Here is a 26,926-nt window from a genome sequence, read left to right on the forward strand (position 1 = left end):
CTCATGCTGTTAAGACAGCTGTTCTACCAGGTGTGGAGTGTGATTCCCAGCTAAGGGCTAAGTGTACAGCACCATGTCAATGGTAGGATGCAAATGGCATGGTGAATTGCTGATATCATTTGCACTGTCCCACAAAAGCCAGACACTTGACCACAAGGAAGGAAACTGGAGGAAGGCTCATCCCATGTCATATTAACACATCTTCCAGAGGTGGAACCAAGAGTGTCAGCAACAGAGGCTTGGGAGAAAATAAGAATAGTGCAAGTTTTAATCTTACCAGCAAAGAACAGGTTGGGGAGGATGAATTTAAACCTATTTGAGATATTGGGGTGGAAATTCATGTTGGGAGGTATGGCTGCCTATTATCCACAACAACTGATATTCAGTCCCATTGTAATCAGTTCTTCCATAAAAAGGAAGTGAATTATCTAGGCACTAGGTTTTGTTTCGTGTCATAGAGGTTACAGCATGGAAAGAGTGCACGGAAAGGCCTATCATGTCCACGCCGGCCATCAAGCCCCTATCTACTCTAATCACATTTTCCAGCACTTGGTCTGTAGCCTTGTATGCTATGATGTTTCAAATGTTCATCTAAATACATCTTAAATGTTATGAGTGTTCCAACCTCTATCACCCTTTCAGGTAGTGAGTTTCAGATAATCCCACCACCCTCTGGGTGAAAAACGTTTTCCTTAAATCCCCTCTAAACCTCCTGCCGCTTACCTTAAATCTATGCCCTCTGGTTATTGTTTCCTCCACTAAAGGGAAAAATTTCTTTCTATCTACCCTCTCGATGCCCCTCATAATTTTGTACACCTCAATCAGGTCCCTCTTCAGCCTTCTCCGCTCCAAGGAAAGCTCTCTTCATAGATGAATTCAATTCAATCTCTCTTTATGTTGACCAGTTATTTAACTCCATGTGTTAGGGAGGACCTGGGCAAACTCCCATACGATATGTCAGTTGGATGTTAAACAGTTCTGTTTATCCTGGAGGAGAGTGCACCTGTGGAACAGATTGCCACCTCTTGTGATGGATGCTGATTTGCTGAATTCCCTCAAGTAGCAGTTAGTGATGCCAACCCTCCAGAATTGTCCAAGAGTCTCCAGAACTTGCAACCCAGGATCAAAATTCATAGGGACACTAAAAAAAAATCCTTTTTAAAAATATTTGAATACTTTTCTTTATTAGTTAGAAAAAGTTAGGATATGGGGGGAAAAGCAGTTTGAATAGGCAGGAGGTCATTTGATGAAACCACCAGGAAAACCTCCAGTCAGAATTGCTGACCCTAATGGGAGGTGAACCTGTTTCTGGCTGGGTCAGAGATCACCTTGTATAAGAGACAGGTAATACTATAACATAAATCAGGCCTGAACTGGTCTCCTGATCTAGTTTCAAACACCCTAAAGGGCAGGAGAGGAATTTTACAGATTGTTTTCCTCAATTGGCCTGGATTTTTGCATCTCTCAGGAGATTTTGTGGCATTATACAGCTCCTAGAGCCTTTCCTGAATTCAATTGCAGATTGTTTTCTTATAAGCTCGTAGTGATGACTTCCCAAACGTTTCTTTTTGTGTGAACTATGACGCATCAAAACATACCTATATTCCAACCCATTACAGACACAAAATGGAGTTAAACTACAGTGAGCCAAGGAGTCTAGATATTGTGATTGATTTTTATTCTTTCACGGGATGAGGGCATCGCTGCCAAGGCCAGTATTTGTTGCCCATCCCTAATTTCCCTTGAACTAAGTGGCTTGCTAGGCCATTTCACATGGCAGTTAAGAATCAACCACATCACAGTGGATCTGAAATCACTCGTAGGCCAGGCCAGGTAAGGATGGCAGATTTCCTACCCTAAAGGACATTACTGAACTGGATGGGTTTTTACAACAATCAACAATAGTTTGATAGTCACCATTACTGAGGTTAGGGCCTGATTTTTGCTCCCATGTTGAGTGCACAAATCTGGGACATTTCCTGACTCTGCTAAATCGACCTGGGGAAAAGAGGCCAGGAAGATCGGATTTTTGTTCTGGGGTGCAGGAGGCTGGATTAGAAGCCTGGCCCGCCGCTCCTTCAAATTCAAAGCCCAGAAAAGTTAAATCCCTTGACAATGTTTACAGTTCTAATGAACTTTGACAGTTCTAATGAGTTTTGACAGCTTTGACAGTTCTTTGTCAGCTCGCTAGTCCTTTGACAGCTCTTTGATTGTTTGACAGTTCTTTGAATGTTCTTTGACAGTTTGATAGTTTTTTGACAGCTTTGACAGTTCCAAAGAGCTTTTCCACTTTTTACACACAATGATGTCTATTTAAAAATCCAAAAGGGCACCTGACCTACAACAAAGGGTCCCCGACCTCTTTCAAAAGGTGCCTTACTTCTCCCAAAGGTGTCCTGGGACCATATCCAAAAGGGTACCCTACCTCTCCAGAAGGGTACCCTGGCTATCTAAATGAATCCACAAGGCTCAAACCTGCTCTGACCAGGTCTAAACTCCACACTTCGAGTTACAGACAGTGACCTTACTATGAGTGGAGACAGTGGCCTCAGTGAACCGTGGATGTGCAATTTAGAATCTGCCTCGAAATCCGCCCCCTGCCCCCCGCCACCCCCCACCCCCCCAGCAAAAATGCCAGCGGTCAGGCCTAGATTTCAATTCCAGATTTTGTTAACTGCTCTTAATTTCCACCAGCTGCCATGGTGGGATTTGGACCCATGTCCCCAAAGCATTAGCCTGCTTCTCTGGATTACTAGTGCCATTACCATTGCACCACTGTTGCCCACTAAAGGCAACACAATTATATGGGCCAGGCTGGGTGGACCAGAGGCTCTATCAGGAATGTCATTTTAATACATTTGCATCTAATTATAAGCCCTGCTCACTGGAATCATCCCCCCATACCAAATTTATCACACATGTCGACGGGAAAACGCATCGGCCCAGAACACATCAGGATAAGGGTGATGTGCAAAAGTCAGGACTTATCATTAGGGCTTTGCTCACATCGTGAACATCCGCAGAGCAGAAGACGCTGGAGCCCTACAGCTACCGGACCTGGATGAATATGTGCATCACATGCTGGGTGGATTCTCATGGACATGGCTCCGCTGCAAAGCAGCTCACGGAAGGTGGGAGGTCTCCGTTGATGTCTGGGGTCTGATTCGGGACATCACGGTCTTGGCCATGGGCTGCTACGGATGATCGTCGGCAGGGGGGCGCTGGTGGGGGAGAGGAAGGCCTAGGTGTGAGTGGAAGAGGGGTAAGGTGGCAGAGGAAGGTGTAGGATTGACTTGGAGAGGAAGGTGTACAAGGAGGGGAGGCAGGGTGTGAGGTGGTGGGGGGAATGGAAGTGTCGGGGGATGAGGTTGAGGAGGGGAACGAAGGTGTAAGGGTGGTGAGGCTGGGAGGAGGGAGAGAGTATGGGGAGGAGAGTGTAACGGGTGAGAATGCGGTAAAAGGGGAGATAGGTGTAAGCGGAGAGGAAGGTACAAGGGAAGGAATTTGGAGGGGGGAAGGAGTCTGGGGGGAGGAAGGATTTTGGGGGGGGGAAGGAGTCTAGTTGAGGAGGGAGAAAAGGTGAGGAGGAAGTAAGTGGTGGGGGTATGTCCAGGTGAATGTACAAGGGAGGGGTCTGTGGTGTGAATGACTGCCTCCTGGGGAGAGAACTGAGGGTGGGTGTGGCAGGAGGGAATGGTAAGTATGAGAAGGGGCAGAGTGAGCCGGAAGGGTGGGAGGCTGAGGGTGCGAAGGTAGCAGTAGAAGAGACGGCGAGGATGTTTGGTGGGGACTTGGAAGCAGACACGAACACTGGGGTGGGAAGGAGGAAGTCGGGGAGGTCAATGTGGGTGGGGCTGGGATTCTTGGGAAGATAGGGAACGTGCATGTTTACCTGGACAAAGGGAAAGAAAAGGGTTCGGGTTGGTGGGTGACAGTGGGGAGGTGGAAGGTGATGCCGGGTGGGGCCAACAGTGACGGGGGAAGGACATGGGTGACTGGAGGAGGGAACAAGATGGGGGTACTGAGAAGCAACCTTACTACATCCATGTTTTTGAAATCGAAAGTGAGAGGAGCCTAATGTTGGGCGAGCACAGGTGCTGCATGGGAGTGCGCTCAGTGGGTGGGCAGAGATGCAGGTCAGCTCAGATGGACAACTGAAAGAGAACCCCAGCAGTGAAAACGCTTGGGACAGTGAGATGAGTGTGATGGAGGAAGGCTCCACATGCATGGGAGAATGTTTGCACGAGGCTCCGAAAGGCCCTGCCGCATATACATTTCTCCCTCCAGAATCACTCCTGATCTGGCTACATGCAGCTGAACTGCTAGTGGGGGGACAACTCACAAAGCCTTTAAATGAACCTGAAATACACCATTAAACACTATTGAGTGAAAGTGAATACATTTTTAAATTATGAAGTGAAAAAATGTGTTCATCCATGCAACCACTTGTGGTCAGAAATTCTTAACATTTCTAGGCCTACCAGTTCTGCAAGTGCTGCCCTGACATCCGCAGCAGGGGTGGAGACAGCCTGTGCAATGGTTGGTCCTGTTGCCTCTGATGACTTCAACGTGGGTCCTCTGGAGAGCTGAGGCCTTGAGGGCTCCAGTTTGCTTTGGCTGTGCTCCTGTGGGCCAGCTGCTCCCTCTGCAGTGACAGAGGAAAAGGTTGAGGGGGTCACAGGCAAAGGGGACTCGGGAGAGGACAGCCTCTGAGACTCCTGAATGGATGCCCCCGGGGTGTCCAGCTACAGCTTCTCCTCCCTTTGGGTGCCCGAGGGCCCCAGCCTGACTCCTTAAGAAGGAGCACTTGGAGGGACATCGAGGTGCCCCATTTCCCTCTCTCATTGCCGCTAGAGGGACTCACCCATGGCTACCGCAATGGAGTGTAGGTCTGCACGCATCTCCGTGTTCTGCATGGTCTTCATGGCATCCACCATCCTCCCCATGGAGACCTCCATATTCGCATATGTGGCACCACTTCATCAGAGAGTAGGCCGATGACTCAGAGCTCACAGATGCCCCTTCCCCAGCAGTCCTCCAAGTGCCGGGGAGCTCAGCTAGACCTGCCTCCTCCTGCTGCAAACACGTGTCCGTGTGGTAACCACCATATTGTGAACCTGAGCCTGCTCTACATCTAGGTCCTACCCAGGTGTGTGTATTTTTGCTGTGGAGGGTGTGGCTGTGGTGGGTCTTCCAGGCTGCTTATTTCCAGCTCTTCAATGGAGGAGGTGTCCATTTGGCTGGAGTGAGGACCTGGATGGAGCTGAAGGACTGACTAGCTGAGGATGTTGGTCACTTGGCAGAGCTACTTGTGAACCAAAGGAGAGGCTCTGGCAGCAGAGTCAAAAGCAGGAGAGAGAGCACTCACAGTTGTATTGAAAGGAGGCTGATATGGTGATGGATCCTCACTTGAGTATGCGCTGCTAACCTCACCATCGCCGCAGGCACAGTCCAAGTCCTTAGCAGTCAGCGTGATGGCACACTCCTCAAAGTGAGTGAGGGATCTAATGTGGGTCACTCCACCCCTGGTCTAGGACCTCTCCTTGCTGTTGTGAGCCAACTTCTCCTGCATGAAATCAGATGAAGAGAGTGTGGGCAGGACACATGGCACTGCATGGAATGTTTGTGAGTGGAGCCATGGACGGGATGAGGACGCGAGCTCCAGAGGATTTGAGCCTGATGGAGATGTGAGGGTGTGTGTGAGAGTTAGTGGTGTTGTCCCTTGAGGTGTGAGATCCCTGTGGATGTGTGATGGGTTTGTAAGTGTGTGAGTTAAGAGTGCTGAGTAGAGTGACTTACCCTGGTGGAACAGATGAGACCATTTCTCCTCTTTCAGCGCTGGATGGGTGTCCTCTTTTGCAGGGCTTTGTGCTGACCACCATTGCCACCACCTCCCATGCTGGATTGGTGACCTTGCTTGTTGGTCTTTGCCCAGAGCTGGAGTAGAGGGCTTTGTGGCAGGTCTCCACTACATCCAAAAGGTGCTCGAAGGAGGTATCGCTAAATTTGGGGGCAGCATGTTTCCTCCCTTTGGCAACCATCAGTTCCCAGCAGCTTCCTATCCACTGAAGAGTGTTAGCTCTGTGCAGGGGTGGCCTATAAATATGGCGCCCGGATTACTGACGGCTAAGGTGACAGTGGGATGGGCAAATCAAAGGCTGCTCCGCCAGTGACCCGATGTGTTTCCCGGGAATGCATTATTAATGAGGTGGGAGGCGCCAGGAATGGGACAACAAGCCGCCATTGCAGCTGGCAGGTAAATCGTCGTTTTTCCCACCTGCTACTGCACTTAGTGCAAATCTGGGACAATTCTGCCCTGGGGATCAGATTAGTTAATTAATGGGCAGCCCAAGAGGCATCAGGAGTGCTCAAATTACTCTCACTAACCCCATATTAGGGAGAAGAAAGGTCCAGCAAGGATTTCCAATCCCCAGGAAACTTCACTTGGGTCAGTTATGATGCTTCCAATGTTAAATATCTTACCCATCCTCACTGCCCAGATTAATGCTTGGACAATGGCTCCTTTAGTCAGATATTGGGTATGAGCTATACAGTTCCATGAATTGGGGGCAGTGACACTTGAAGGGAGAGGAAAGAAAGGAAAAAAAGGTCCCGATTGTTCCAGGTCATTGTTTTATTTATGTTGTTTAACATTATTTAACAGCTACAAAATTCACCAATACCTTTATTTTCTGCTTGCATAGCTTTCCTTCTTGAATGCAAGTCAGGCAATGGTGTCAGCTACAGAGGAAAAGCAACAAGAACAGCTTCTGGAAGAACCTGTCAAAGATGGGCCAGCAACACCCCACACAGTCCAAAGTTAGTCTTTAATATTCTTTGTTAAACATGTTTAACTTCTCCCTGGATAAGAGTAAAAACAACACAAGTGAATGATAACGATAGCTTGAATCAGATTTTTCAGCTGTGTGTATTAGGGATTTGTTGGTTATCATGGCTTCTTGTTATAATTAACCTATTCCTCATAATGTGTCAACTGCTACAGAAGCACTTCAATCATGTCAATGTACCAACAGGCCACAACCGATAGATTATGTTAAAAAAAAAAGTTTTAAATGGTCAAATTAAAACACTTTGTCGAACTCAGAGCTTGCTCAGATCAGCTGCGGCTCCTTTCTTGATAAACAGGTAGCAATGACATTCCAAATATTAATTATTATTGCATTAATGATACATCAAAACATACCATAATCTAACCTATTATTGTACAGTTATTTTCAATGACTGAAGATAGCTGAGGTGGTCAGTTTTGGTTACTAAAACACGAATGGTTTCAATTTTATTTTAAAGTGAGACTTTGCAGTGGGTGTTTTTAACTACAGATCCTTACTGTAGAAAACAACCTGGCCCAGATAGCTTCACAAGCAATGAAAGGTGTTGTATTTCTCCAAAATTTTACAGTGAAAAATATACAGCGTAGAGGGAATTTTATAGAACTGACAGATTTATGCAGACTTCACAAAATTCTCAGCACAGACTTTGGAAATTTTGTACAAATTTCCAGGCAGAGTTCTTGCAATACAAACACAGAAATGGACCAAAACAGGAATAAAGCTTGAATTTTATAGGAACTATTCTTAGAATAGCTGATGGTCTTGAATGGCATTGTGCTGAAAGTCCTAAATTTGAAATTTTATCAGAACACCCTTGGAGTTGATTACTGCTTATGAGCACCTCTGGGTCACTGATATAGATAAACCATTTGAAGACCTTGAAGAGGATTGTGTTGTTTAAAATAAAAGTATTTAAATTCACTTGCATATATTGAACTAAATTAAAACTAATTGAAATCTATTTTAAAGAGCATTTATATTAACACATATTAACACATTGACAGAACGAAGAGGGTCAGTTAAGCTCCTCCTATTTCCTTTCACAAGGCTACTACTGTATGCAGTGAAATGGCACACCTTAGTGACAAAATAATGCCATTACAACCACCTCAGTCTTATATAATTCTAAAATCAGCATTAGGAACAGATATATTTTTAGTCATTGCCTGTCATTGACTATACGTTTTAAAACAATGATTGGAAATAGCATTTTTCTTTCCTCCTACATAGAAATTGGAAAATATTACTTATTAATAATAAACTAAATAAAAATGTCAGTTGAAGGTACATTGCTAGCCTTCATGAATTTAAGGTAAACTGCCTCTCACTTTGAATTCTTGGCATCACACTTTAGAAAGGATACCAATGTCTTGGAGCAGGTGAAACGGGAATTCGCTAGAATGGTACCTGAGTGAGGACATTCAATTATGTGGAGAGACTGGAGAAGCTAGGATTGTTCCCCTTAGAGGCAGAGAAGATTAAGGGGAAATTTAATAGAGGTGTTCAAAGTATTAAGGGTTTTGATAGAATGAATAGAGAGAAAATGATTTCATTGGTGAGATGGTCAGTAACCAGAAGACAAAGATTTAAGATAATTGGCAAAAAAACCAGAGGGGAGATAGGAAGAAATGTTTTTATGCAGTGAGTTGCTATAATCTGTATGCATCATGCAAAAGAGTGGTGGAAGTACTCAATAATTGCTTTCAAATAGGAATTGGATATACATTTGGAAAAGAAAAGTTTGCAGGGCCATGGGAAAAGGAGCAGGGGAGTGTCATTCATTGGATAACCCTTTCAAAGAACCAGCACTGATACGATGGACCAAATGGCTGCCTTCTGTGTTGTATAATTGTATGACTTCCCATGAACACAGAGAGCCCCCCAGGATGACAGAGCAGCAAGAAATACTGAATTCACAAACCAGTTATGACCCCAAATACTTTCTGCATTGAGGGAATGCTGAAACTAAAGTGCATGTATACAAGGAGGGCAAAAACAGGATGTATGGTTCCTGCCAGTCATTGTAGATAGAAATGTCATAGTTGTGACTTTAAAGGCATCATAATGCCCTTAGTAGGGCACTGCTGTCATAACTGGGAATAGTCAGAACTAATTAAAGAGAAAACAAACTTGCATTTATACATCACCTTTCATGACCTCAGCTTCTTTCAAAGCAGGAGTAGCCGGAGCATATCCCCCATATTCAACAAGCTACCCCCGCCATAAACATCCCCTCCCAGGGATCTCTCTGCTTCCCCGCTACTCTCCCACCCAACCACCATTTGCAAGAGAATAATCTGCTCCCTCCTACTGTCCACCACCAGATCTCCCTGACTTAGGATGACCATCCATTCAGTTTTTTATTAGTCAATACAGCTTTCGGGTTCCCTGCCCAAGTACCATTTGCAGTGGAAGGCTTAATGTCTGACACTTTTTAAATGCCTATTGCCCCAGCCTGTAAGGAATCTTTTAAGGTTGAACTTTTTGCCAGTGGGCCAATGTATCAGCCGCACAATGATCCAATCCAGGCAGGCAGCGTGGAGTCTGGTGGGAAGCCTGGAACTGGCTGTGTTCGTGGGGGGAGGGTGAAAACTGGCTGTCTGTGTGTGCCTCCTTTATGATTTCCTCACACTATGTTGCTACATCGTATGGGCATTCTGATGTATGCAGCACACTGCTCTCGAACGAGTAGCTGTCATGAGGTCTGAGGAGAGAGTGTGAGTGATAGGACAGCAGTCTGGTTAAAACTGAGTAAAGGCAACACTAGAATTTTTTTAACCTGCTTTAGTTTCTCCAAGGATCATTTTAAGCTGGAAATGTATAAGCCCCTCAAATTTAACTCATTCTAAGACACTGGGTTTGTTATTGTGCAGTTTTGTGTGCATTGTGTGTGTGCATACAGATTAGCGGGGGTATCCAGTATTCCTAAGGTTCATCAGGGCCCACCCAACACTGACCACCATCTACTCTCCCAGACTACTATCTGCTCCCTCCCTCCTTCCAACACCGGATCTGCCCTGCCCCCATCTACTTCCCCAACCATTATCTGCCCCTCCAACCATGATCAGAGTCTCCAACCTGCGATCAGTACCCTCTCCAAGTTTTCCCTCACTCACCCACTACATCTAGTTGTTCTTGTAGACTATCAAACAGGCTGCTTGTGTGTGGGTACCCAAAGGGGGGGGGAAAAATTTAGGAAACCCTACAGTTAAATTCTGTAGGATATCCGGGAAAACTGTTTTTCGGGATTTCCTGAACTCAGAGCAGCCCTCATTTCCCTGGCATAGAATCCACCTCCGGTTACAATCCAGGTTAAGGGGTAGGATAACAAGTCACCTTAGCTCTATGTACTTCAATTTGTAGTTCAGCCGAAGGGATTTTGAATTTCATATTCTCAAAAGCTGACTCCTAACTGGAAATGCCGATAAATCCAAATGTTCCATGCTGTCATACTTATGAAAAAATTCAAACCAATGGGGTGAAATTATGCTGTTTACTGTCAAGGTAAGGGCACTTGGTGCTATCAAAGTCAACAGGTTAACAACCCCATTCATGTAGTGGGATGAATTAACTTCATAGGAACATTAATACCTTAATATTGCACAGCAAAGTATCAGCCTCAGCTCAGTGGTATTACCCTTTCCTCTGAGTCAGAAGGTTGTAGGTTGAAGCACTCCAGCAATTTAAGACATAATCCAGGCTGACACTCCCTTTCAGTACTGAAGGAATGCTGCACTGTCAAGAGGTACTGACTTTCAGAAAAACCTCTAATTCAAGGCCCTATTTCCCCTCTCAGATAGATGTAAAAGATAAAATGGCACTTTTCAAAAAAGAGGATGGAAGTTCTTCCATTGTCCTACCCAATATTTATCCCTCAAGCAACACTTAAAACAGATTATAATAAAAGCAAAATACTACGGATGCTGGAAATCTGAAACAAAAACAGAAAATGCTGGAAAAGCTCAGCAGGTCTAACGGCATCTGTGGCGAGAAAGACGAAGTTAACAGCATCTGTGGAGAGAAAGACAGAGTTAACGTTTCGAGTCTGTATGGCTCCTCTTCAGAGTTAAAGAGAAGTAAAAATGTGATGAAATTTACACCGTTTAAGGGGGTGGAGCAGGTGAAGCTGGATAGAAAGCCAGCAATAGGTGGAGGCAAAGGAGAGGTTGGCAAAGAGGTCGTGAAGAAAAGGACAAAGGAGTGTTAATGGTGGTGCTACTGGCTAAAGGAGGTACTGATGGTGACATTAAGGTCAGAAAGCAGAATGTGGTAATAGCAGAACAAGGGTAAGCACTCTGGAAAGAACAACAAGAACAAGTGACAAACGGCCCCAGTAGGGGTGGGGTGAGGGGAGTGGCCGGTGGTGGGAAAAAAAGATCAAAGATAGGATAAAAGGTGGGGATAAAACAATGAATAAAAATGAAAATAAATAAAAATAAAAGTAAATGGATAAAAATTAAAAAAGAAAATGAATATTGAAAAAAACGGATAAAAAGGAGTGAGGATGGAGGAGAGAGTTCATGATCTGAAGTTGTTGAACTCCATGTTAAGTCCGGAAGGCTGTAAAGTGCCTAATTGGAAGATGAGGTGCTGTTCCTCCAGTTTGCGTTGGGCTTCACTGGAACATTGCAGCAGGCCAAGGACAGACATTTGGGCATGAAAGCAGGATGGAGTGTTGAAATGGCTAGCGACAGGAAGGTCTGGGTCATGCTTGCGGACAGACCGAAGGTGTTCCACAAAGCAGTCACCCAGCTTGCATTTGGTCTCTCCAATGTAGAGGAGACTGCATTGGGAGCAGCGAATGCAGTAGACCAAATTGTAGGAAGTCCAAGTGAAACACTGCTTCACCTGAAAGGAGTGTTTGGGCCCTTGGACGGTGAGGAGGGAGAAGTAAAGGGGCAGTGTTGCACTTCTGCGATTGCATGGGAAGGTGCCGTAGGAGGGGGATGAGGTGTTGGGGGTGATGGAGGAGTGGACCAGGGTGTCCCGGAGGGAATGGTCCCTATGGAATACCGACATGGGGTGTGAAAGGAAGATGTGTTTGGTGGAAGCATCATGCTGGAGTTGGCGGAAATGGCAGAGATTGAATGCGGAGCTGGTGGGGTGAAAAGTGAGGGCAAGGGGGACTTAAAATAGATTATCTGGCCATTAACTTCATTGCTGTTTGTGGGAGCTTACTGTATGCAATTTGGCCTCTGTGTTTCCTGCATCACATCTGTGACTACATTTCAAAAGTGCTCCATTGAATGTCAAGCACTTCAGTCCATCCTGAGTTGCAAAAGGCACTATATAAATGCACAAGTTCTTTTTTGCTTTCTGTTCAAAGTTTCAATATTCTAATTGTCTATTGCCAAATATATTGTCTTTTAATGAGCACGTCTTTTTAAAGTGACTCTGTTGATAATGAATTAACATGTTACTTTTTGAACAGTTACACACCGGAAAATAGCCCACATGCAGACCTGGAAGAAAACTATTGCAGAAATCCCGATAATGATACCACAGGGCCCTGGTGCTACACTCAAGATGCAAACACACGATGGGAAAACTGTCAGATACAAAATTGTGAAGGTATTGTCTTGTGGAACACAGCAGTTGAATGAATGTCTAAAGGCTCAGCTATGACTGAAGAAAGAATAGAATACAAGCTAGCTACACAAAAGAAAACAGAGTATAGGGTTAAGGCTACACAGACTGGCAGAAGTTGAGAAGTGATGTTGCACATGCATCAGTTGTTCACCATTTCCATTAACAATATGGACTTGGGAATCGAAGTACAATTTCTAACTTTGCAGATGGCACCAAATTGAGAGTGGTAAATATTGAGGAAGAATATGACAAATTACAGGAAAAGACTAATAAACTTGTAGAATGGACATGTATTTGGCAAATTAATTTCAATATAGATCTGTGTGAGGTAATGCATTTTGGTGAGAAGAATCAAGAGGCCACACACTGTTTGGGTATTTAAAGTCCAAATGGGATAGAGGACCAAGGGAAATAGGTGCACAAATCACTAAAAGTAGTGACACAGTTTAATAAAGCTATATACAGAGCAAACTGAATACTGGAATAAAAGCAAAATACTGTGGATGCTGGCGATCTGAAATAAAAATAGAAAGTGCTGGAAGAACTCCGAGGTCTGGCAGCATCTGTGGAGAGAGAAACAGTTAAAGTTTTGAGTCCAATATGACTCTTTTTCGGAACTCTATTAAACTGAATGCTGGAGTTTATTTCCAGAGGGATAGTATTGAAAAGCAGGGAGGCTATGTTACACTTGTATGAAACTTGGAGTACTATGAACAGTGCTGTTCTCCATCTTATTGAAAAGTATACAAGGAAAAGGAGAAGGTGCATAAAACATTCAGAAGGATGACACCAAAACAGAGGGATTATACTGTTAGAAGTCTGTGAGATTTAATTTGTGGGGCGTGTGCATGTCACTAGACTAGAATTCCAGACACACAAGAAAATGCTCTGGGAACCCGGGTTTGAATCCCACTACAGCAGGTGGTGAAATTTGATTCAAATTTGAATTTTTAAAAAAAATCTGAATTAAAAGTCTGCTGGCCAAGAAACCATTGTCGATTGTTGTTAAAAAAATAAACATCTGGTTCACTAATATCCTTTAGGGAAGGAAATCTGCCTACAGTAGTCTGGTCTACATGTGAATTCAAACCCTTCAACAATGTGATTGACGCTTTAATGCTCCCTGAAATGGCCTAGCAAGCCACTCAGTAATAACAAATTGCTACGAAGTCTAAAAGGAATGAAACCAGACAGACCACCTGGCATCAACCTAGGCACTGGAAACAACAACGGCAAACTCAGCCCTGTCAACCCTGCAAAGTCCTCCTTACTAACATCTGGGGGCTTGTGCAAAATTGGGAGAGCTGTCTCACAGACTAGTCAAGCAACAGCCTGACATAGTCATACCCATGGAATCATTCCTTACACATAATGTCCCAGACATCACCATCATCATCCCTAGGTATGTCCTGATCCACTGGCAGAACAGATCCAGCAGAGGTGGCAGCACAGTGGTATACAGTCGGGAGGGAGTTGCCCTGGATGTCCTCAGTATCGACTCCGGACCCCATGAAGTCTCATGGCTTCAGGTCAAACAGGCAAGGAAACCTCCTGCTAATTACCATGTCCCATCTCCCCTCAGCCAATGAATCAGTGCTCTTCCATGTTGAACACCACTTGGAGGAAGCACTGAGGGTGGCAAGGGTGCAGAATGTACTCTGGGTCACCTAGAGTGGCTCAGTAGCACCACTACAGACCGAGCTGGGGAAGTCCTAAAGGACATAGCTGCTAGACTGGGTCTGCGGCAGGTGGTGAGGGAACCAACAAGAGGGAAAAACATACTTGACCTCATCCTCACCAACCTGCCTGCCACAGATGCATCTGTCCATGACAGTATCGGTAGGAGTGACCACCGCACAGACGAAATCCTGTCTTCACATTGAGGATACGGGATCAGAGGTGAGCTGGCAAGATGGATACAGAATTGGCTTGGTCATAGAAGACAGAGGGTAGCAGTGGAAGGGTGCTTTTCTGAATGGAGAGCTGTGACTAGTAGAGTTCCGCAGGGATCAATGCTGGGACCTTTGCTGTTTGTAGCATACATAAATGATTTGGAGGAAAATGTAACTGGGCTAATTAGTAAGTTTGCAGATGACACTAAGGTTGGAGGAGTTGCAGATAGTGAAGAGGATTGTCAAAGGATACAACGGGATATAGATCGGTTGGAGACTTGGGCGGAGAAATGGCAGATGGAGTTTAATCCAGACAACTGCGAGGTAATGCATTTTGGAAGGTCTAATACAGGCAGGAATTATACAGTAAATGGCAGAACCTTTGTGCATGGACGGGCAGAGGGATCTGGGTGTACAGGTCCACAGGTCACTGAAAGTGGCAACGCAGGTGGATAAGATAGTCAGGAAGGCATATGGCATGCTTGTCTTCATTGGCAGGGGTATTGAGTATAAAAGCTGGGAAATCATGCTGCAGCTGTATAGAACCTTGGTTAGGCCACACTTGGAATATTGCGTGCAATTCTGGTCACCACATTACCAGAAGGATATGAAGGCGTTGGAGAGGGTGCAGAGGAGGTTTACCAGGATGCTGCCTGGTCTGGAGGTTATTAGCTATGAGGAGAGGTTGGAGAAACTCGGATTGTTCTCACTACAGCAACAGAGATTGAGGGGCGACTTGATAGAAGTTTACAAAATTATGAGTGACACGGACAGAGTAGGTAGTCAGAAGCTTTTTCCCAGGGTGGAAGAGTCAATTACTAGGGGACATATAGTTAAGGTGAGAGGAGAAAACTTTAGAGGAGATGTGTGGGGCAAGTTTTTTTACACAGAGGGTAGTGAGTATCTGGAATTCGCTGCCAGAGGAGGTGGTGGAAGCAGTTACGATAGTGGTGTTTAAGAGGCAGCTTGACAAATACATGAATAGGATGGGAATAGAGGGATACGGAGCCTGGAAATGCAAAATGTTTTAGTTGACGGGCAATATGATCGGCGCAGGCTTGGAGGGCCGAAGAGCACGTTCCTGTGCTGTACTTTTCTTTGTTCTTTGATACCCTCCACCACATTGGGTGGTACTACCACCATGCTAAATGGGATCGATTATGAACAGATCTACCAACTCAGGATCGATGAGCAACCATGAGGCGCTGTGGGCCATCAGCAGCAGCAGAATTGTACTCAAACTCATGGCCTGGCATATCCCCCACTCTACCATTACCATCAAGCCAGGGATCAACCCTGGTTTAATGAAGAGTGCAGGAGGGCATGCCATGAGCAGCACCAGGCATACCTAAAAATGAGGTGGCAACCTGGTGAAGCTACAACACCGAACTGCTTGCATGCCAAACAGCATAAGCAACGAGTGATAAACAGAGCTAAGCAATTCCACATCTAATGGATCAGGTCTAAGCTCTGCAATCCTGCCACATCCAGTCATAAATGGTGGTGGACGATTAAACAACTTACTGGAAAAGGAAGCTCCACAAATATTCCCATCCTCAAAGATGAGGGAGCCCAGCACATCAGTGCAAAAGATAAGACTGAAGCTTTTGTAACAATCACAGAATCACACAGTGCAGAAGAGGCCCTTCGGCCTGCCGAGTCTGCACCGACACGTGAGAAACGCCTGACCTACCTACCTAATCCCATTTGCCAGCGTTTGGCCCATAGCCTTGAATGTTATGACATGCCAAGTGCTCATCCAGGTACTTTTTAAAGGATGTGAGGCAACCCACCTCCACCACCCTCCCAGGCAGCGCATTCCAGACCATCACCACCTTCTGGATAAAAAGGTTTTTCCTCACATCCCCCCTAAACCTCCTGCCCCTCACCTTGAACTTATGTCCCCTTGTGACTGACCCTTCAACTAAGAGGAACAGCTGCTCCCTATCCACCCTGTACATGCCCCTCATAATCTTATACACCTCGATCAGGTCGCCCCTCAGTCTTCTCTGCTCCAATGAAAACAACCCAAGTCTATCCAACCTGTCTTCATAACTTAAATGTTTCATCCCAGGAAACATCCTGGTGAATCTCCTCTGAGCCCTCTCCAGTGCAATCACATCCTTCCTATAATGTGGCAATCAGAACTGCGCACAGTACTCCAGCTGTGGCCTCACCAAGGTTCTGTACAACTCCAACATGACCTCCCTACTTTTGTAATCTATGCCTCGATTTATAAAGACAAGTGTCCCATATGTCTATTTCACCACCCTACTAACATGCCCTTCCACCTTCAGAGATCTATGGACACATACGCCAAGGTCCCTTTGTTCCTCAGAACTTCCTAGTGTCATGCCGTTCATTGAATACTTCCCTTCCAAAGTGTATCACCTCACACTTTTTAGGGTTAAATTCCATCCGCCACTTATCTGTCCATTTGACCATCCCGTCTATATCTTTCTGTAGCCCAAGACACTCAACCTCACTGTTAACCACCCGTCCAATCTTCAGCCAGAAGTGCCAGGTGGATGATCCATCTCGGCCTCCTCTGGAGGACCCCAACATCATAGATGCCAGTCTTCAGCCAATTCGATTCACTCCACATGATATCTAGAAACGGCTGAAGGCACTGGATATTACAAAGGCTGTAGGCCCTGACAATATTCCAGCAATAGTACTGAAGACTTACGCTCCAGACCTTGCTGTGTCCCTCGCCAAGCTGTTCCAGTACAGCTACAACACTGGCATCTACTTGGCTATGTGGAAAAGTGTCCAGGTATGTCCTGTCCACAAAAAGCAAGACAAATCCAACCCAGTCAATTACTGCCCGATCAGTCTACTTTTGATCATCAGTAAAGTGATGGAAGGGGTCATCAACAGTACTATCAAATGGCACTTACTCAGTAATAACCTTCTCACTGATGCCTAGTTTGGGTTCTGTTCAGGCCACTCAGCTTCTGGACCTCATTACAGACTTGGTTCAAACATGAACAAAAGAGCTGAACTCCAGAGGTGACATGAGAGTGACTGCCCTTGATATCAGGGCAGCATTTAACTGAGTGTGGCATCAAGGAACCCTAGCAAAATAGGGGCCAAAGGGAATCTGGGGGAAAACTCTCTGCTGGTTGGAGTCATACCTAGCACAAAAGAAGATGGTTGCGGTTGTTGGAGGTCAATCATCTCAGTTCAAAGACTTCACTGCAGAAGTTCCTCAGGGTAGTGTCCTAGGCCCAACCATCTTCAGCTGCTTCATCAATAACCTTCCTGCCATTATAAGTTTAGAAGCGGGGATGTTTGCTGATGATTGAACAATGTTCAGCACCATTCGCAGACACTAAAGCAGTCCATGTCCAAATGCAGCAAAACCTGGACTGACAAGTGGCAAGTAACATCCGTGCCACACTAGTGCCAGGCAATGACCATCTCCAACAAGAGACAATCTAAGCATTGCCCCTTGACATTCAATGGCATTACCATCGCTGAATCCCACATATCAACATCCTGGGGGGTTACCATTGACCAGAAACAGAACTGGACTAGCCATATAAATACTGTGGCTACAAGAGCAGGTCAGGGACTAGGAATCCTGTGGCAAGTAACTCACCTCCTGACTTCCCCAAAGCCTGTCCAACATCTACAAGGTACAAGTCAGGAGTGTGATGCAATACTCTTCCTGGATGAGTGCATATCCAACAACACTCAAGAAGTTTGACACCATCCAGGAAAAAGCAGCCCGCTTGATTGGCATCCCATTCACAAACTCCCCTCACCATCGACGCATAGTGGCAGCAAAGTGTACCATCTACAAGATGCACTACAGGAACTCACCAGGCCTCTGACAACATCTTCCAAACCCACGACCACTACCATCTAGAAGGACAAGGACAGCAGACACATGGGAACACTACCACCTGTAAGTTCCTGCAAGCCACTCACCATCCTGACTTGGAAATATATCGCCACCTTTCACTATTGCTGGGTCAAAATCCTGCAACTCCCTCCCTAAAAGCACTGTGGGTGTACCTATACCACATGGACTGTAGCAGTTCAAGAAGGCAGCTCATCACCACCTCCTCAAGGGCAATTAGGGATGGCAGTGAATGCTGGCCTAGCCAGAGACACCCACATCCCATGAACGAATAAAAAAAAGATGAAGTTTGACAGGGTTAACATTGAGAAAATGTTTCCACTTGTGAGGAAGACCAAAACTAGAGGTCATAAAGGCAAGAGGCAATATACTGTGGTTACTGGAAATCTAAAATATAAACAGAAAATGCTGTACATACTCAGCAGGTCAGGCAGTATCTCCGGAAAGAGAAACAAAGCTATTAAGATTTCAGGTCTGTAGCCAATCATCAAAATTGGAAAACATTGTAGATGTCACAGGTTTTTAAAAAGTACAGGGGAAGAAAGGAATTGAAGAATTCACTGATAGGGTTAGATTAAGGGGATGGGAGGAGTCTGATGTGGAGAATAAACACTGGCATAGACTAGTTAGGTTGAATGCCTTATTTCTCTTCGTGGAATTTTACTAAATTTTCAGGAAACTATAGACCAGTTAGCTTAACATCTGTAATAGGGAAGACATTAGGAGCTATTATTAAAGACGTTATAACAGAGTCAACATGGCTTTATTGTAGGGAAATCATATTTAATCAATTTATTGGGGTTCTTTGAAGAAATAACAGGTGCTGTGGATAAAGAAGAACCGGTGGATGTACTGTACTTATATTTTCAGAAGGCATTTGATAAGGTGCCTCACCAAAGGTTATTGTGGAAAATAAAAACTCATGGTGCATGGGGGTAACATATTGGCATGGCTAGAAGATTGGCTAGCTAGCAAGAAACAGAGACTAGGCATAAATGGCTCATTTTCTGTTTGGCAGGATGTTACAAGTGGTGTGCCACAGGGATCATTGCTGAGGCCTCCACTCTTTACAATGTATATAAATGACTTGGATGAAAGGACCGATGGTATGGTTGCTGACTTTGCTGATGACACAAAGGTAGGTAGGAAAGTTGTGAAGAGAACACAAGAGGTTTGGTGAATGGGCAAAAATTGGCAAATGGAGTATAATGTAGGAAAATGTGAGGTTGTCCATTTTGGCAGGACACGTAAAAAAGAGGTATATTATCTAAAAGGTGAGATTGCAGAGCTCAGAGATGCAGAGGGATCTGGGTGTCCTAGTGCATGAATCACAAAAGGTTAGTTTGCAGGTGCAGCAAGTAATTAGCAAAGTTAATAGAATGTTATCATTTATTGTGAGGGGAATTAAATTTATAAGTACAGAGGTTATGCTTCAGTTATCCAGGCATTGGTGAGATCACATCTAGAGTACTGTGTACAACATTGGCCTCCTTATTTAAGGAAAGATGTAAATCCATTAGAAGCAGTTCAGAGAAGGTTTACTAGATTAATACCTGGAATGGGCAGGTTGTCTTAGAGGAAAGGCTGGACCAGGCAGGCTTGTTTAGAAGAGTAAGAGGCAACTTGATTGAAACATATAAGGTCTTGAGGGGACTTGACAGGGTGAATGTGGAAAGGATGTTTCCTCTTGTGGGAGAACCTAGAACTCAGGGTCACTGTTTCAAAATGAGGTGTCGCCCATTTAGGACAGAGATGAGGAAAAAAATTTCTCTCAGAGGGTTGTGAGACTTTGGAATTCTCTCCCTCAAAAGGTGGTTGAGGCAGAGTCCTTGAATATCTTTAAGGCAGGGGTAGATAGACTCTTGATAAGCAAGGGGGTAAAAGGTTATCGGGGATAAGCAAGAATATGAGGTTAAAATCAGACCAGCCATAATCTTATTGAATGGCGGAGCAGGCTTGAGGGGCCGAGTGGCCTATTCCTGCTTCTAATTCATATGTTTGCATGTACTATCACTGACAAGGCCAGCATTCATTGTCCATCCCTAATCCCTAATTGCCCTTTGAGATGTTGCTAAACTTCCTTCATGAACCGCTGCAGTTTGTGTGGTGAAGGTACTCCCATATAATATTTCTACTTATGGAGTTCCAGAATTTTGACCCAGTGATAATGAAGGAATGTCAATATATTTCCATTTCAGGATAATGCGTGGCTTGGAGGAAATGTGGAGAAGGCGGTGTTTCCATGTGCTGTGTAGAATCTATGTAACTCTATGAAAAAAAAACTTGCTTTTATATCACACCTTTCAATAATGAAGGACATTGCAAAGTGGTCTACAGCCAATGAAGTACTTCTGAAATGTAGTCACTGTTGTAAGTTAGGAAAATGGCTACCAATTTGTGCACAGCAAGGCCCCATGAGCAAAATTCTGTTTCACCTGGTTTTAGTTGAGGAGTAACTATTGATCCTGTATACCAGAGAGGACACCCCTGCTCTTCTTCAAAGTAGTACCATAGGATCGTTCATGTCCTCCTGAGAGGCCAGAAAGGGGCATGTTATATGATGTTATGCAATAGAATTGTTTAGAATATACAACATTCAGCCCAACTGCTCTGGTGTTTGTACTCTAGACAAGTCTTTTCCCATTACATCTACCTCATCTCAGCTAATCACCATGCCCATTCTCTTTTCTCTCAAATACTCATCTTTGAAAGCATCTAAACTATTTGCCTCAACCACTTCTTGTGGTAGTGATTTCCCCATTCTGAGTAAAGGACTTTCTCCTTATTTTCGTTTGGGTTTTTTAGTAATTGTCTTGTATTTACATTCGATAATATTGGATTCTCCCACAAGTATAAATATTCTCTCCACATTTCCCCTGACCAATCCACTCATAAATCTTCTCTTTTGTAAAGGAAAAGGACCAAACCTTTTTAATCTTTCTGGACTTCATCTTTTTCACAAGTTAACTCCAGTGATTCTTTGTCCTTTTTATAGTATAGTGATCAGAAGTGTGCAGAGTGCTCTAAGTGCACCCTAACCAGGGTCCTATTCAGGTTTAACATAATTTCACTACTTTTGAATTCTATACCTTCAGAAATAAAACCAGTGCTTTGTTAACATTTTTTAATTGATTTGCTAGCCTGTGATGCTGTTTTTAATGATTTGTTCACCTGTATTCCTGGACTCATTTAGTCTTCTACCCCATTCTGTTTCTTATTTTCTAAGGTTTTCTATTTCTATTTTACCTAACAAAGTGTGTCACTTCACATTTATCTATGTTAAGGTTCATTTGCCACTTAACTGTCTATCCTGTAAGTTTCCTAATGTCGAAATTGTATTATAGTGCATCCTGGCTCAGTGTTAGCTATACCCCAGTTTGATGATTTCTGCAAATTCTGATATTGAGTTACCTGTTCTGCAATCCAAATCATGAATGAAAATTATGAATAACAGACATCCCAGAACTGTCCCCAGTGGAACATTTCTTTCTACCTCCCTCCAATCTGAATAACTACTTCTCTGTTTTCTATCTTTTCACCAGTTTGCTATAAATTCACATATTTCTCCCCAATCTCTATCATGAGCCTATCGTGTAGTACTTTATCAAAAGCCTTTTGAAAATCCATATGACATCCAGAGAATTAGAATATACAGCAGAGAAACAGGCCATTCGGCCCAGCCAGTCATGACCACATTTATGCTCCACTAAAGCCTCCTCCTATCATCTATCTCTACTGGTATAATTTGCTATTCCCTTCTCCCTCATATGCTTCTAAGAACATAAGGAATAGGAACAGGAATGGGCCATATGGCCTTCGAGCCTGGTCCATCATTTAATAAGATCAATGCTGACCCTCAGCTTCAACTCCACTTTCCTACCCAGTCTCCCCTGAGAGTCCAAAATTCTATCGATCTCAGCCTAGAACATCCTCAACAACTGAACATTCACAGCCCTATGGGGTAGAGAATTCCAAAGATTCACAACCCTCTGGAGAGAAGAAATTTCTCATTTCAGTCCGAAATGGCTGACCCCTTATTCTGAGACGATGCCTCTAATTCTAATTTCTCAAGCCAGGGGAATGAACCTCTCGGCATTTGCTTTATCAGAACCTTGTATCCTTCACTGGAGCTGCCATCAATAACAGGGGAGCAGCTGATTAGGCCCATGACAATCGGGGACAGCTCTCTACAGGAATTCCACGCTCAGTGGCAAGGCTGTGGCATGGGAAAGCAGGAGACTTGCCATTTTCTGCCAGAAACATTTAGATCTCCTTCAGTTGCATCGCATCCTCAACCTCTGTTGTACAGCTGCCTCCTCTCACTTGCTGAAGCGTGGACACAGCAGGGGGCCCATGCGACACTGGCAAAATTGTTGTGCTTCTGCAATAATTGCTGTTAAGTGGCTCCTTAATGAGCTAGAATCCATTCCCGCCGCTGCTAGGTGGCTTGTTGTCACTGCTGCGTGCTCATTATCTGGGAAAACCGAGTGGGGCTGGGACATGTCGGAAAATTGGTCTAATGATGTTTTGTGCAATTTTCCCACCTCCCTCCAACTAATCCAGCCTCCTTGGGGCTGGGAAAGTTCTGCCCATTTGTCCTCCTCAATTTCCCACCTAGCTTGTATCATTAACAAATTTAGATACATTGCTCAGTCCAAACGATTATCAATAGCGGAGCCCCTGCACTGATCCTTCAGCCACCCTATTTGTTACAGCCTGCCAGCCTGAAAATGACCCTTTTGCTCCTACTCTGTTTGCCGTCCTTCAGTCAATCCTTTGTCCAGGCTAATACATTACCACCAGCCCTGTGAGCCCTCATCTTATCCAACAAACTTTCATGTGGCACCTTATCTAATATCTTTGAAAATCCAAATATACTATATCCACTGGTTTCCCCTTTATCCACCATGCTTGTTACCCTCAAAAGCTTCATATAAGAAATTTGTCAAACAGAATTTCCCTTTCATAAAACAATGTTCAGGATCTCTGTTGCTAATTCCTTAATAATGGATTTGAGCATTTTGTGATGACTGATGACAGACTAGCTGGCCTGGTAGTTCCCTGTTTTCTCTTTCCATCCTTTCTTGAATAGTGGTATTACATTTGTGACCTCCCAATCTACTGGGACCTTTCCAGACTCTAAGGAATTTTGGAAGTTCATAACCAGAGCAGCCACTCTCTCTGCAGATTCCCTTTTTAGAGCCCTTTGTGGGAAATTTACTTGGAGTGATAATTAATATAAAACTTACTGATATGTGAATAGAGTAAAGTTTAATTGATTAAATTTAATGCAGATAAACTCCGAGATACAACAATTCCTTCACGCTGCCGCCACAGCTATGGCTTTATTAATTAATCTATTTGTTAGTTATCTCTAGTTTATTTTTTGAATCAGCTTGAGATCCAGCTTCATTAAATAGGTGGATTTAGTGAATATTAAATTAATTGATTTTACCTGTCGAAAGGTTCCTGACTCCAGACTAGGCTTTCCCCACGGTTTGTGACTCCCCTGAGGTGCAGTGAACATCTCATACCGAAATGGGACCACCTCAGTGGAAATAGCAGGGAGTCTAAAATGTCCATTCCCCCAATGAATAGGCAAGGGCGGGATTGCTGCTTCCCAGGTCGCTACCTGCATCTTTATCCCAGGTCTGTAAAAAAACCTACATAACAGGAATGGGGTGGGAATCCTGGAATCGGGTGGAATAGCCCCATCCACTATTTTTAATCTCACCCACCTGCATTCTGACATGTAAGGAGGCATGAAAATCTGGGCCTATGACTCTATGGGCAGAATTTAGCCCATGTTGGGCGGGCTCGGTGGGGGCGGTTGAGAAGCCGACCGCCGCCCGCAATCGGGGTTGGACTGCGATTTCACGCTGGTGGGGGTCAATTAAGGTCCACTCAGATTGAAACGCAAGCGGCAGTGCTCAGTACTGCCTGTGTCGGTGGGGTGGGGGGCGGGTGTGGGGGAGGTGGAGGAGGAGGGCGAGTGCTAACATTGCACATGCACACAAGTGTGCACTTCACAATCTCCCTGAGACACAGAGCTGCCTCAGGGAGATGAAGCAGTTTTAAAAAAAAATAAAGATTTGAAAAATGTAATTAAAAAAAACATGTCCTGTCATGTGACTGTCACATGAACAGGGACATGTTATTAATTAAATTTTAAAACTTGTCTTGTATTTTTGTTTGCTTTTGGAAACCTCATCCCGCCCATGGATGAGGTTTCCAAAAAAAATGCAAAGGCCGCTTGGCCTTTTCGCTAACCGTAAACCGTAAGGTTGGATGGGCAGCGAAAAATTTAAGTTAATTGATTCTTTAATATCCTTAACAGGCCTTTTAATTGTCGGCTGGCGTGCTGCCGACTCTGGTGCATGCCCGTCGACTGAACTATCATGCGACTGCGCATTGACATGGGCATGCTCGACCAACGTCAACAAGTGTCATTTTACGCTCGAGCAGGTCGGTCGCGCACCCATGCACCCACCCGCCGAGCTAAAAATTTTGCCCTATGTAACTGTATTGATTCCATGCTCCTACTTGGGAGTGGTGCTGGTAGGGATTGCAAATCAGAGGTCAGCCTCCAATACTGTACAACCTACTCTGACAGGTGGGAGCAGGGAATTGACCAACTACACTCTTCACCGGGACTGTCAACATTGGGAGGGTATCTATGATCAAGATGAGCGAGATAGATTGCAGCCCTCCCTCTTAAAACAAACACAACTGTGCTTATATTCTAATAAGTAACTTGCAGCAATGTAGATTAGATTTTAAACCAGAATGACAAATCGCCCTTTCCCATGGCTGAGGCTCGACAGACCTTCATACCATCAAGTCAGAACTGAAATTTTTAATTGGACATCGTCTTCATGGAAAAGCAATTGCGAAACTTATTTTTCCTCTTCATTTATGATCAGCAACTTTATAATGTTGACATGTAAAGTTTCAGCACTTGTTCTTGATGTCAGTATAAACTTGTGACTCCTGGTTAGGATTGCAGTTAAGATTAGAGTTAGTTAAACAGAACAAGGGGGTATGACCTTAAAATTTGAGCTAGGTCATTCCTGGATGATTCCAGGTTTCAGGGTAGTGGAAATCTGGAACTTTCTTTTGCAAAAAAAGCTGTGGACACTGGGTTAATTGAAATATTCAAATCTGAGTTTAACAGGCCGTGTCACAGGATGTGGGTCCCAGGCAGGTAAATCGAGTCGAGATACAGATCTGCCATGATCTAATTGAATGGTGGAATAGGTTCACAGAGCTGAATGACCCACTTTTTTCAATGGACAGAATTTTTCCCTCGTCGGGCGGGCTCAGCGGGGGCGAGCAGGAGTGCTCAGGAAGCTCACCCTCACCTGCGATCGGGCTGCGACTGCAATTTCTCGCTGGTGGGCCAATTAGGACCTGCCCAGTGTGAAATACACACTGCAGCACTCAGCGCTGCCTGTCCGGGGGTGTGGGGGGGTGAACACGCAAGTTCGTGCATGCGCACGAGTGCACACAGGAAAAGCTCCCTGAGGCACAGAGCTATCTCAGGGAGATGAAGATTTTTGAAAATAAAAAATAAAGATTCTAAAAATGTTAATAACATGTACCCTCATGAGCAGGGACAGGTTAGAAATTGCTTTGAAAATTTTTTAATTTTTTCTTATGACTGATTGAAACCTCTCCCCACCCATGGATGAAGTTTCGCAAAAAAATCCAAAGGCCGCTTGGCCTATTCGTCTGCGAAAAATTTAATTTAATTAAATCTTTAATGGCCTTAATAGGCCTGTTAATTGTTGGTGGACGCTACTGACTCCTGCGCCTGCTCGCTGATCGAAATAACACACAAGTGCACGGTGGCTTCGGAACACTCGCCTGACGTCATTGAGGAGATTTTATGCTCGTTCGGGTCGGGCGCCCAGCCGCCCGACGAGCAGAAAATTCTGCCCTAGGTTTCTACAAGAGCAAACCCCTTTATACACTGCCTATGGTTTCATCCCTTTATTGCGGAGAGAATCAGTCAACCTCGTGACACAGTTAGACAGACACTGCAATATCAGGTTGAAAGGTCACCAAGAACTTTAGACAAACCTTTCTCAAGGCAAAGTTTGGAAATTTTGTTCTTCCGACAATGGCATTGGTTTAATTATAACCTCCAGATTGAACAAACAATTACTTCACCCTATTCTGCTGCACGATTGCACAGCTCTATTATTTTGTAGTCGCATAACACTAACACCATGTGTTATTTTTGCATTTTGATTACAGAGGAGTGCATGCTCTGCATTGGTGAGAATTATCGTGGGAAAATTTCCCAAACGGTGGATGGTGTCACATGTCAGCGCTGGGATTCACAAACACCTCACCTTCATGGATACAACCCGACCTTGTAAGTAAGAGAATGAGACAGATAATTCATACTTTCTTTTATTGTTCTTTGATTATTTGGTATAATCATTTGGAGTAAAACTCTTTACCTTAATGTGAATACAGGACATAAATATTTAGCCATTTGGTAGGACAGAACTTGAGTATTGATGAAAAAAGAGACATATTGAAGCTTTTCATCTTGCACTCATCAGGACACTAAGCAAAAATACGAATATAAGGGGAAAATAACAATTTATACTGTATGACAAGAGAGTACTGATTGGTTGACAAGTGGACTCTAATTGGTAGAGGTGTTGCCATAGAGAATGCACCAGTTATGGTGACTGACAGTTAACTGCCAAGTA

General features: G+C 44.4%; 1 protein-coding gene across 1 annotated transcript in view; it reads left to right on the forward strand.

Moving 5' to 3' along the window:
• Positions 1–26,926, forward strand: part of plg (plasminogen) — a 125,258-nt gene that overhangs the window by 10,204 nt on the left and 88,128 nt on the right. The window contains exons 4-6 of the mRNA XM_078556734.1: positions 6,705–6,819; positions 12,283–12,422; positions 26,460–26,580. Coding sequence (XP_078412860.1) covers positions 6,705–6,819; positions 12,283–12,422; positions 26,460–26,580 — 376 coding nt within the window. The remainder of the gene's footprint in view (positions 1–6,704; positions 6,820–12,282; positions 12,423–26,459; positions 26,581–26,926) is intronic.

Source organism: Cetorhinus maximus, chromosome 14, assembly GCF_964194155.1.
Source record: "Cetorhinus maximus chromosome 14, sCetMax3.hap1.1, whole genome shotgun sequence".
NCBI lineage: Eukaryota > Metazoa > Chordata > Chondrichthyes > Lamniformes > Cetorhinidae > Cetorhinus > Cetorhinus maximus.